At 40.4% G+C, this 13,190-nt stretch overlaps 1 protein-coding gene across 7 annotated transcripts in view; it reads left to right on the top strand.

Moving 5' to 3' along the window:
- ncam1a (neural cell adhesion molecule 1a) overlaps window positions 1-5,748 on the top strand; it is a 219,453-nt gene extending 213,705 nt beyond the window's left edge. For all 7 annotated transcript variants that reach the window (XM_058628359.1, XM_058628357.1, XM_058628361.1 and 4 more), the window contains one exon: window positions 1,962-5,748. In XM_058628359.1, coding sequence (XP_058484342.1) covers window positions 1,962-2,082 — 121 coding nt within the window. In that variant the 3' untranslated portion in view covers window positions 2,083-5,748. The remainder of the gene's footprint in view (window positions 1-1,961) is intronic.
- The last annotated feature ends 7,442 nt before the right edge of the window (window positions 5,749-13,190 follow it).

Genomic DNA, 13,190 nt, shown 5'->3' with positions numbered 1-13,190 from the left:
GAGTTGGGAAAAGGGTGACGGCACGGTACTTTCTGCCTATCAGAAAGACTAAATAGGTCACACACATTCATTAAATATAATAGACAGACTGTCGGCATGTGTAGTACATGTATAATCAAACATGTATATATAAAGAGAGGGCGGCATATATAAACGCAGAGCAGCGGCACAGCTCACCTCACCGTTCTCCCGTGTATTTGAACAGGAAATGCATAAATTCAGCGATTTTGACCATAGAAATGTTGAAATCACACAGAGAACTAAATTATAGAACAGTCAAGTGGACAAATTGATTTTCTTTTATCATTGTTAGTATTTTACTTGTCACACCGCACGCCACTCGTGATTACATCCTTTCTGGTATGTGAAGACTCGCACAGTTTCAATCAGTAAGATGCTTCATCATGTCACTCTTTATGAGTCTTTATTATTTGTTTCATAATGTATATTATGTTATTCTAAATATAACAGAATAAAATGAGACCTTTAAGGAATATGACGGCAAAATACTGTCGTCACCAAACATGACAAGAAAAGCTCCTGCTGAAAACCTGTCAACAACTTTCTAGGTAACAGAATGATTTTAGAAACAAACATTTTTAGCTGGGTTGAGGAAAAAAAACAAACCTAAAAAACCATGATGTGTTGATTGGGCTGTGTGAGTGGTTTCTTTGTCAACTAAATCTTACCGATTCAGACGGAATTGAGAACATGAATAATGATAAAAATGTGCAGGGAACGTGTATTTGTTAACATCTGGTCATATTTACAGAGTGAGAACAGTTTGGACTGTGGTTAGTTTGGAATATAATGCAATAAATTAGGGGGGAAGTGATTTAGTAATAATTTGTAAGTACAGTATAATTAGTGGGATTTGCCAAAACTTCACACACTCCATTAAAAAAAATCTGAACTGAAAGTAAGTAAACCAGAGGAGGACTGAAAAAGACCAGAGTAGTTTATGTGGTGCTGATATTGTGTCGATAAGCCCGAGCCTCCTGTCTGCACTGTCAGGTCAGACGCTCGCCTTTCACCGACACAAGCATCGTATCCCCGGGCTAAAGCCTCCATGTCTGCGTGAGAAGATGTTTACTTTTCAAAACCGTATCAAGTTCTCCGGGTGGATCTGTCTTCCCCAGTGGTTCAGTCAGTGTTTTCCCTTTCTTTTCTTTTTTTTTACTCACGAGGCAAAAAAAGTATGTTCACTTTGTACCAAAAGTTTATGTGACATGAAATCCTAATATTACCTTTTTTTATTTGGCTTTGTACACACAGTTTTGCTCCTTATTTTGGCTGTTGGGTATCAAAGCTGCCAGGATGCACAGTATATAGGTCTGTCCCTGCCCTTATTTGCAGAATTGCATTGACTAAACCTGCCGTTGTGCATCACCTTTGCACCACTTTTTGCACAATAGAAGCAGCAGCAGCAGCAGCAGCTCATTACTACAAATGTTTCCAACAGGGGTTCACATGCTAACACGAGAGAGGACGCTTTGCTTTTATAGTCTGTTCCCATTGTGCTGCAGCTCAGTCCAGATGGCGTGTAATCCTCTGGTGCATTGTAGCTGTGTGTTGTAGGTTATTCCTCGCTCTTTCATTCGCGGCGCGCTCATTGTGCCTACTGTACTGGCGCTGTCTCATTCCACATCGACGTCCATTGTTCCCGGGAAATAGCTGTGACATCCATGTACTCTTACTTGATGTCTGGCTAGGATAGTGAGCGCGATCCCATTATGTGTGAAATGCTTTCAGTTCCACAGGAAGCGACAACAAATTCCCTCAAAGCATCTTGCATGTTTTTTTTTTTTTTTTTTACCCCCACTTTCTTTGAAAAATGACACAAAAGGCGGCTCAGACAGTTTAGCTGTGTGGGACAGAGAAGAGGGAACTTGGTTGGATTGCACTAAACACATTCTCCTCTCTTTCTCGCTCTCTCCCCCGCTCGTTTCTGTCCCCCACAGCGGGAAGATGGTGAAGGACGATAGCACTAAAGGCGAGACGGAGGTGAAGAACGCCACAGACGAGGTGAAGACGGTCCCCAACGAGGCTCCCCAGACGAACGGCAACGAGAGTAAAGCGTAACCATCTCGCGCGGCGGGAAAGAAAAAAAAAAGGGCGGTCGGGGTTGGAAGGGTGGTCAGGGTGTGGGGTTTTTAAGGTTAATTGAGGGCGGGGTCACAGTCACTGAAACCTCAAAGCATTGTCACATGCCACCCCGTCAAAAAAAAAAAAAGCAACAGAAAAAGTACAAAAAAAAAGAGAAGAAATTATGGGTCTCTCTCTGTCTCCAGTGTCTTCTGACCAGAAAAATGTAAAAAAACGTCATGCACATGCCTTAGTTTCTTTCTCGTCAACTGCTATTTGTTTCTTTCTCACGGAAAATCCACCCTTGACCTTCACCCACTTTCTTCTACACGATAATAATAAATGGAGAAACACACACATAGAAACAACTCTTTTCCTCTAGGTATCCAAGGTTGAACTTGTAGCTTTACTCCACAATTCACTGCCTTCGTCGCACCGGCACGTTACCGACAACACCATCCTTTATGCAGCGTGGTTGTCGTGTGGGTCATTTTGTCCATGTTGTGTTGTGTTTGTGCAGATGTCCCGGCCTGTTATTATTTTGTTGTGGCAGGGCTCCAGAGTAGAACGTTAGCTTGCCTGTTTTGTTTTTTTTGTTTTTGCAAAGTTACTGTATTTCTGTACACATTCCTCTTTAGGTGATTTTTGTTTTTGTGTTTTATTTTGTTAAATGTTCCGGTTCAGAAATCGTGTCGACGAAAACCGAGAGAGACGGAGGAAGACAATGGAGGGAGGTTTATCGCGCTTGTCTCACTTAATGGGTTTGGACCCTGGCTCCTTAAAAATGAGAGTTTTGCTGCGTAACAGGAAATGCTTTTCAGTCCACAAAGTTCCTTCTTTTACGCTGTGTCTCGCGTGTACCGAGGCTTAATTTAAAGGTCAAGATGAAGGTTAAACACAGAAAGAGCAAACACTACTGCTGATAAAGTCGATAAATCTCATAAATCAGAGACAGGTTTGGGTGTGAAGGATGTAAAGGTGTTCCTTCCCAAATTGTCACATTCCAAACAAAAGTGATGCCTTACTTTGCCTCGATTTGATAGAAACCTTTAGCTCGTGCTATCGCGTCTTACTACACTCATAAACTCTCATGTGACCAAATATTGCAGGTGTTTTTATCAGCGTTTGTATTCTATGACGTGGACCAATGAGAAAATAAACAAACACGACATCCAGGCGTCAAGTTCAACTGTTTCTTCTTCTTTTAGTCGTCGTTAATGTCGCTCCAGTGAATTAAATTATGAATCTAGAGGAAATAGTAAATATTGTAGTTGTTTTGTCAGCAGAACTGAGCCCGAATTCTCAAACATCCTGAGGTGTTGACTTAGCGGCGACTACACTGTTAAAAAAAGAAAATGGTTGTCAGTTAAAGTAACAATTTAACTTTCTCAACCATTCTCTGTTCTTTTCTCTTTTTTTTCATTGAACCTGCTCTGTGTGATGTTAGATTGCAGACGCTCTCAGGTCTGGGTGGATTAGGATTATTCCACGCACCTTCACTGTCATCATCCCTTGTAAACCAAACACTTTAAAAGAGGCGGAGCCTGTAGAGGGAACACAGTCTTATTTAGATTCAAATACAAACACGTACCTTTGTCTCTTTCTCCCTCTCTCTCCCACACACACACACACACACACACACATACATGATTTCAATTCAAATGTTTGGACTAAAGAATAGTCTATAGAAGTATTTCCTTCACGTTTTCAGCCAAACTCGTTTCATCCTCGGCGTCCGTCTCTTTCTTGAATGCCACGTTTGATTGGTTGCCATGGAGTTTCCCGTCTCGTAGTCTCCATCTGCGCTAACCCCTGTAATCTTCACCGCTTATTCATGAACGCTGTGCGTCAGCGTCAGCTTTCTTAGATTTCTTTACCTCTGAATAACCAAACATCTAATTCCACCTGCGGTCATCGTTGTCTCACTGTATGTGTGTGTGTGTGTGTGTGTGTGTGTGTGTGCTTTCACCATCTTGCCATTAAGCTTTGAATTAGTTTGTGCCTCCAGTGATGCTTCATGTACTGAACTTAAAATCCCTTTTGGAACTAAATTCTTTCTCTTGAACCGGATTTATTTTCTACAACTGCAAGGATTCAAAATTTGAAATTCATTTAAATTCTGTGTTTCTATAATATTGTACAAAACCACCAGGAGAAACCATGGATTTTATTTTCAATCGACGTTTTGATGAGTTTTATTTCGGCAGGTTAGCCCTTTGGACTGATGTTATGATCGTTATCTTTGCCTCCAATTGAAAAAGGAGCTGCCGTTACGCTGAACAGAAGCACTGAGCAGCCAAAGCTAACCGTCTGTGGATTCGATTATGAACGCAAATCCTATTTTTGTCGTTTAATGATGAAAAAACTGCACCACGAGAGCAGGCAGGGACCCAGTTTGAGGAGAGTGAGTTCATTTATCTCTGTGATTCATAAACTACGATAAAAACCTGGCCTTGCTCGGGTCATTGTGGATCTCATCTGTCCTTCCATTCAGCAGCAGCAGCAGCAGCAGCACATAATCTCTGTGCAGCTTAGAAACCAACAAACTTTGTTATTAATGTGGGATAGTTTTTTTAAAAAAGATAAATGTATACTGGTAAATCCACAAAACTGTGTTGAAATACTAAAAAAACAAAACGACCAACGTCTAATTTAAGAGAGACTTAACTCTCTTTTCAAGCAAAATTAAGTCAAATTTGGCGTCTTTTCCTTCAGAATGCCGCGTTTTTTAAATGTACGTCCATGTGAAAGTGAAGGGATTTTTAAACGTGTTTCCAAAAACCACAGCACCTTCTTTTTTCTCTCTCTCTGTACAGTGTTTCTCTCCGTCTTTAGGCCGCAAGCCCGTTAACGCGCCGCGCATGCGTGACTCCATCGTCGTAGAGCTGATAGCAGATAGTTTGAACGTGTGTGAAAAAGACGTAGCCGATAGCGTAGATGCGACAAAAAAGAACATGCAGAAGAAGTCCGACAGCAGCAAACTGGGAAGACACAGTGCCTTTGAATAAGAAATAGTGGCGTGCACTCCGTTCCATTCCCCACAGATAGTCTGTTTCACACTTTCCACCTGTCTGTCCGCGTGCTCGTTCTTTCACTTCATTTCACAGTTTGTAGAATCGTCTCGTGTGTTCTGAGTGACTGCATTTAACTTTGTCTGGTTCAAAAGTTTGCCGCTCATTTCTGTCTTTGCGTCGTCGGAGGCCCAAACTGTAATAAACTGGACGTAAATGAAGGAATTTAGACTTTTGTCATGCATCGCCGTCACGTCCATGAAGAAGACATCGTGACACTTTGCTCAGGTCACAAATTCCCTGAGAAACCCTTGGATTTGTCAGATGCAAGCGTGCAAAAATGTGTTTGAATTTAATATTATTTTCATTTGATATGAAAAAAAAAACCCCATCGAAGGCTTCATGTGTTGTAATTGATCTTTTTTCTCACGTGTTGTGAAACTTGTCCCGAACTTTTAATGTTTGCTTCATCATAAAAAAAAACAATTAAAAAAAAAACATTTTTTATTTTGTTTGGGGGGGTTTGTTTGTTTGTTTGTTTGTTTTTGTTGCTTCACAAAGCTCTGAGATGTAATAAAAACAGTGAGGGGTGTTCGTGAGCAAAAGAATTGACTGTTTCTGTTTAAATATAGTGTGAAAATGTACAAACCTCCTTTCCTTTTGTCTTTCTTTGAAATGCTCCGGCGTTAACAAACTTTTTCCTAAAAACTCTCATTGTGGGAGGACTTGAGGTGAACCAGTTCTTCTTGTTCAGGAGAAGAAAGAGAAACGGCACAGATGCATCGCTGAGTTTTTTTTTTCGTTTGAAGCCGACACAAGATTCTGTCAGGGAAAGGAAAGAAAAAAAAATAAAAAGGTTGTTTTTTTTCATCATGCTCAGGATTTGTGTGGAGGAAACAAAGCAACATGAAATTTTAATAGTAAGAAGGGGAAAATCCAAGGTGCTGTGTTTCACAGCGGTAACTCAAGCCGAGGTCTGCTTCATATTCCCCTTAAAAAGAAGACTTGAGCATTCATGACCACGAGCTGGTCGCTGTTATTGATCCACAGCTCTCACATACACTATCAGTCAAAACAGTGATCGTCATCCACTCGTACATCTGATGTAAATACGAAACACGGACTCGGGGAAAGAAGGAAAAACATTCACTGACATTCTGCCAGAAATGATTGTGTTCAACTCACTTAATTCTGTTTTTCACACACAGAAAACAGAAGATTTACATTTGTGAGCAACATATTGAGGAGTAGAATGAATATACAGGTCAAAACCCGCATAGAAATAAGAAATGTAAATATTTGTTGTTAAAATAAGGTCAAATCTTCCAAGTCTGAACACAAAAAACAGAAAATCTACCTGTAACAATACAAAACACAAACAAAAATGACCTTATAAATCATTTTATTTCACCATTTTAAAAGAAATATTCAAATACTAATGACAAAACAACAATTAATGAGGTCAAAACATGTTTTTTAAACAAGGTATACCAAATAAACACACACATTGCCTTTGAAAATCACTGTTTTGTGTCATAAATCACATTTGTTAAACTCATGGGGCTCTTGAGAGGCAGCACAGGTGTCAGTGATCCCGCTGACGATGACTCGTCATCACTGGGATTATTTACACCTGTGGGTTTCCCTCTGTGACCGTGTTAAAAGGGCCGCCCTCACACTGATCAGGTCAAAACAACAGTTCACACAGTTTTTACATTTGTTCTGGGGTGTTTGATGTATTTTGTGAGTCAACTCGCCACAATCTACATATTGAAAGGTTTTATTTTCAGCCGTGCTTGAACATGAAATAACTCCAAATATTTCAGTGACAAAGGGATAATTGTCAGACGACAAATGCTATTTTATTTAAAAAAATTAAAGTGGCAATTAACCACAGAACCAGAGAAACAGCTAGTGACTCTTGAACAGTTCATTTTTAAATGAAACATCCAACTGAAGAAGCTTTTTTTTCCCCCCTCTGTCTAATATTATCACATATCCTGCAGTTCTACCTTGTGACCACTAGAGAGCAGCATGTCCTCAATTAATACAGACAGACTGAAGTGCACAGGCCCAAATCTGTAAACCACATGACTCAATTGTGTTTTCTTATAAGCAAAGGAACTGTAATAATTGCAATTTAATGTTAATGGGGAAAAAATGTATGGAATTTGTAAATTATTATTTTAGTAGAAAAATAAGTGTAATGAGTCTAATTCGGCAAAAAATAAACAACTATACACATGAATCTCTGTGACGCAGTGAAGTCACAAGGACTTGTCTTTTGTCTTTTATCAGAACTTTACAAAATAAAAGACCTGTTGAAAAGAGTTTATCTGCTTAGTAATTCCCCATCTGTCCAGAAGGTGGCAGTCTCAACTCAAACTTACACACATGTCCACATACTGTAATGTCATGAGGAGGAAAAGCAGTGAAACTGTGACTAAACTTTCTTGATACTGAGATTACGAATCAAACACAGAGTAATTTGATTTCCATGTGCACATGGCAAAGGAGAATATTTATTTTTTTGCAGTTTTAAACATTTTTTTGTGACATTTTAGAGGAGTGAATCCGAATATGTGCTTTATTTAACCCTACAAATGCATCGCAAGCTCTACAAATACATTTGCATAACCACTGTGAGGCTTTAGAAAACATGTTGCATGAGACACAATTGATGACGATAAAGACCTCGAAAATAGACAGCAACTTCAATTTATAAGGTGCTAAACAATGCTTTTCAGTTTCCAGTGGATAGTTTCTGGATTCCTCGCTGAAAGCAGCCTCGGAAGTGGTCAAATATTGGATAGCCACAAGGGGGCGACTCCTCTGGTTGTGGAAAATAGAAGTCCATTTGAAAATGCATTTCCATGATATGTCGATAATGTAGATCGCTATAGTTTCAGCTCTCAAAAAAGTTAAAGGGAGGAAAAAGACAAAGGCTGTGTAACTCAATACGTTTTTCATTTTTGTAACAACGCAAAGACACAAACAAAAATTACTGTGTAAAGACTTTTAGTTATTTAGCCATTTACCATGTGACTCTAAAGGCATAAGTTAATACAATTAATTATTTTGGATAATGTGTGCATAATATTTTAGTTTTACCTAAAAGGTACAGCAAATATTATCTGTAGATTTATCTCAAATAAATGCAGTTTGGGGTTTTTTAACCAAGGTATAAACAACCATGATTTTTTTGATATTTGTATCACACTAATGCTTTTCAAAATAATTGAATTAAATCATGTTTAAATAAATAAATATGTGTGAAAACACAAGGCGGCACAGGTGTCGCAGTGATCACATGACTCCGTTCACTTCACGTCAGTCGGTCGCCATCACTGTGATTATTTACACCTGTGATTTCCCCTCTGTGACCTGTGTTAAAATGGTCGCTGCAGAGAGAGATCAGGTCAGAACAACAGCACTTTCACAACGTTTATGTTTAAATGAAATACAGTTATAGCTCTTTTACCCTTAAATTTGATCTCTGTGGTCAAAAATTGCTCTTCTTCATCAGAGCGTGGAGTTAATTTTGTGGATTTTGGTCCCATTTTGAGGAAAATAGATGATAAATTGCAGCACATGAGTGGACACGAGCGTAATTAACCCTAATATTTGGGTATTATAGTCATTTCACTCGTGTTGTTTCAGGGAGTCGGAGAATGGGAAGAACACCTGTAACATAGTTTCCATTTTGTTATATCAGTGTTCAAACATATAGCAGTATATTGTAAATAACTGGCAGATATTGGAAGTTATTCTGGGAAAAATGGGCAAAAGCACTTAGTTTACAGGACATTCTCTGGTCCTTTTTTTTATGGTTAAAATAAGCAACGAAAAATAAAAGTCCAGGCGGACATTTTGAAGGGTTGACGGCTGCAAGTGACGCCTCGGTTGCAGAACGAATTGTGGCACTTCTTCTTTGAGTTGAGATTGTTATGGAAAATGTCTTTTGTTAAATAATGATAATGAAGCAACTTTTTCTACCATTTTCCCACAGTTGACACGTACTTTTAGAATTTAAAAAAAAACAACCAAAATCTCTTACTTCTCCCAAATTCCTGTCTCATGCTCTCCGAGAAGACAGATGTAGTGCAGTGTACTGTATGTTACTGAGAGCTCTTAATCGTCATAAATACTGCATGTTTTCATCAACAGTCACAAAAGTTCTGTGTTGTGTGGGAATAACACCGTGAGCTCTGCCGTCTGTTTGCTTGGATGAGGCAATGTGGCCATTACAGTATATCTTGGGCCTGGAGGTTAACAGTGTTTGTATCTTTGTACTCAGGATAAACATTGATGATATTCAGAAGTGTTTTGTGCCAAACGAGGGAATAATATTTCACAGTAGAAGCCCGTAAAGTGTCAAAATCTCTCGGTGATTTGGACGAAACAAAAGGTCACTCCGCTTTAGTCTGGATGTCGTACCTGAGGCTGTCATTTGCTTTTGTAATATACAGAAGCAGATGTTTGCACAGCAGATTATCTCTCCCTCTACTGTTGCTCTTCCCCTTTTTTGTTGATCTTTTTTTTATTTTTTTAACCCGCAGAGCCACGTTTCAGTCGTCTCGTTTCCAGCGCCGCTCCCGCGACTTCTCCCTTCTTTGCCTTCGCCTCAGCCTCAGCGTCAGCAGCCAGCCATGCATTCCTATCCAGAACAGTCTGCTTCATCTCCACTTCCCAACCTTTAAATCACATCAGTGTTACATCACAGTGCACGCAGACTCATGCTTCCTGCTGTGACCGCCATGCCAAAAACTTTTCCCTCGCGCTGTGTCCTTCCCTCCCTCTTTGACCCTCTCCTGTCCAGGCCTTCCTCTACGAGCAGAGAATCACCGCTCACAATTTGTGTTTGATAGATCACTCAAGAGCAAACTGTTTGTGTTGTGCAGCGGGGAATAAAAGCATGATTGTGCACAGTCTCCGGTTTCTGAGAAGCACGTTTTCTTATATTTTATATTTCAGTCATTACGGTACGGTAATGCATGTTATTGTGAGAATGTAAAATTATAAATAAATTGCATCTCTAAGGTGTGAAGTATTTAGAAGCTGAATGCACGTAAACTGACTGCGATACCATCGCCAATGTGTGCTGAGGATAAACATCCATAAATGTATAGAAATCATAGAAAATCTTGGATTAACCCTTTAACACCTAAACCCTACAATGTCTGTATGGACTTTTTTTTTTATTATTGTTGCTTATTTTAACTATAAAAGGTCCAGAAAATGTCCTGTAACTAAGTTGCTTTTGCCCATTTTTCCTAATAACCTTCAATATCTGGCAATTATTTTATAATTTACTGCATGTTAAAATAGTGAATTAACTATTGTTGAGAAAAAAACACTGTCTCAGTGTCCAAAAACAGCGTCTCTGGTGACAAAGCTGCTGATTCGCCGGCTTCCTGCAACAGCATGAGTGAAGTTACCGCAATAACCACACGTCGGTTTTAACATGCAACTTCTCCAGCTTTCAGAAACCGTCGGAAATTTAGCGATGACACAAACCGTCGCGTAATTGCAGTAACGCAAAGTGCGCAAACATGTGCGCAAACACTCAGTGTTGAAGGGTTAAAAACTGCAATAATGACGTAGTCTTCTCGTTTCTCGTTGCCAAAAAGGAAATAAGAATATACTAGTAGAGAAGAGAGTTTTGTAAACTATGTTCCCATTTAGGGCCACACGGTGGTGTAGTGGCTAATACTGTAGCCTTGCAGCAAAAAGACAAAGTTTCTTAAAGGGTCCCCACAATCCAAAAACATGCAGACGTTAATTGAACGCTGTAAATTCGCCCGTAGCTGCGAGTGTGAGAGTGTTGGCGACCTGTTCAGTGTGGACTCCGCCTTTCGCCTTGTGTCCACTGGGATTGGCTCCAGCGACCTGCGACCCCTCATGTGGAGGATAAAGCGCTAGAATGAATGAATGAATGAATGAATGAAAAGGAGTGTATTTGTGATCATTTGTGCTGTGCTCGGAGTTTTACTGTATACGTGAGGACACGAATGTTTAAATTGCCGCTGTTAGTTTGTCGTCATGTACATTCTCGTGTATGCAGAATCACTGACTGGCCAGTTTCTTTCCCGCCGGCTTGAACGTTCTCTTATTGCTCTGGACCTTTCACAGAAATACACCCGGAGTTCCAGCAAATTACAGAAGCTTCGGGTTTTTGATCAGCAAATCTTCAGAAGGAGGCTTCTTCAAAGAAATAACTTCCCACTTCACTTCTTAAGCCGAACAAAAAAACAGAAAAAACTCCTCTTAAATGAATGGCTTTTGCTCACAGCTTGTGGCCGCAGCTGGCAGCATTGTTGCCCGCTCTGCTCCTCTGGCCAAGGAACAGACAGACGGAGGATGAAGAGAGCGAAGGAGGGGGTTGACACAACAGGTACACACATGAAACGACTGCAATTATTGCCCTCCCCTCCTTCCTTAACACCGCTGTCACTTATGACAGCAGTGTTTGGGTGATTCACTTATCTCTTCGTTTTAATTTGGTTTCCTCGGGAAATAACTTTTTTTTTTCCCTTTCACACAACGAAAAGCACAAAGGAAGAAGATGCACGTTGTTAGGGAACATCTGTATTGATAAATTGTTTGTATAGGTGCATAATTGCTTTAAAATAAACAATTATGTGGTTTTCGTAGCCTTAAAATTCCTCTTTGATCATACCTCGCTTTACGGAGGGCTCCATCTGAACAAACCAGCCAGATTGACGTCCTTTATGGTCAGCGAAGGCCACCGTAGTTCCCTGACGCCCCTCGGAAAATGAGGTTTTAATGACGGAGTCCTCCGTTTGTTACGCTCCGCAGTCGCACTCGTCAGATGTCACTGTTCTTACACATTGGGACCTTTGGATAAAACAATCCAGATACACGCCAGGTGTTTCACTTCACATCCAAAAGCAGAATGGGTAAAACATGTCATGACCTCAGCGGGTGTTTGTGCCAAACAAGATGGTTTGAGTTTTTCTTTAATGATTTGCTTTGCTGAGATTTTCACACACACACACACACATGAGTTCGTAGGGGTTTATTCACACTGGTGAAAGTGGTAGAGAAACCACTTTACTGATGAGAGAGGTCAGAGAGAAATGGAAACTCTGAGTCATTTTAACTGGACAACCCGGTCCAGGGAATCCTGATATGATGATATATAAAGGTGGCAATTGGCAAGAGCCGGCAACAACATAGATAGAGGCCTGGACCAAACCAGGTTCCTGGCTCACTTTGAGACCCTTAACACCATGTTCATCCCTCCATGACCACAGTTTACCGTCTGTTAAAGGCAATTTCCATCATGATAATGCACGAATGTGACGTTGGCAAAAACGTGCAGCTGTCAGTCAAGACAAGAATACTGTATGTTCAACACCTTGATGAATTGATGACCTGTGTTTTCTTCACTTTTCATGCTCACATTCTCAGAGTCCAAAAAAGTGTGTTGTCCTTATTTTACACAATTCCCTTCCTGATGTAACTGATGCACTTCATGAAAATAACTTAAAGGTTTTAGTCCATCACGTCCCCCCCTGATTCGGTTCCATTTCTGCCTCTCTATGTCTGACATGAGCTGCCAACAACCTGGATGTTCAGAGGCTTCACCTGCACCCAGGCTCCTATTGGCCGATACCAGCTGTCAATCACACAGGTGTCCACCAAAATATTCTCATTCTCTGTTTGGCTTCAGGAGGAACCGTGAAGCCTGCGTCCTTCTTTAAGGTCTGAGCTCAGGTTACAGACACTGGCGATAGTGTACGAAAAAAGAGTCATTCTTGATCAATCGAGAGACACGACGAGCGAAATAAACTCTGCCAGACTTTGGCTCATCACTGTCATGTTATCCCGACTACAAAGATAAACTCAGTAAGTTCCTAAAAGGCTCAAATGCTTTCATCAATGGCTTTGCAGAGTCTGCAAGCAAAGTGAACTTCTAGCAGACATGAAAGTGGTCTCTGGTATAATAACCTCATTGTACGCCGACCTTCAAAGGAGCTGCGGCGGACGTGATGCTACTACTCCTGCTGCCTTTCAGTGTGATGATGCTCGTCCTGACAATCAATTACGAACGGATTCAATGACGGTTGC

Source organism: Solea solea, chromosome 4 (assembly GCF_958295425.1).
Source record: "Solea solea chromosome 4, fSolSol10.1, whole genome shotgun sequence".
Taxonomy (NCBI): domain Eukaryota; kingdom Metazoa; phylum Chordata; class Actinopteri; order Pleuronectiformes; family Soleidae; genus Solea; species Solea solea.
The sequence above is the reverse complement of the archived record's forward strand: the minus strand, read 5'-3'. Positions and strand labels throughout refer to the sequence as shown.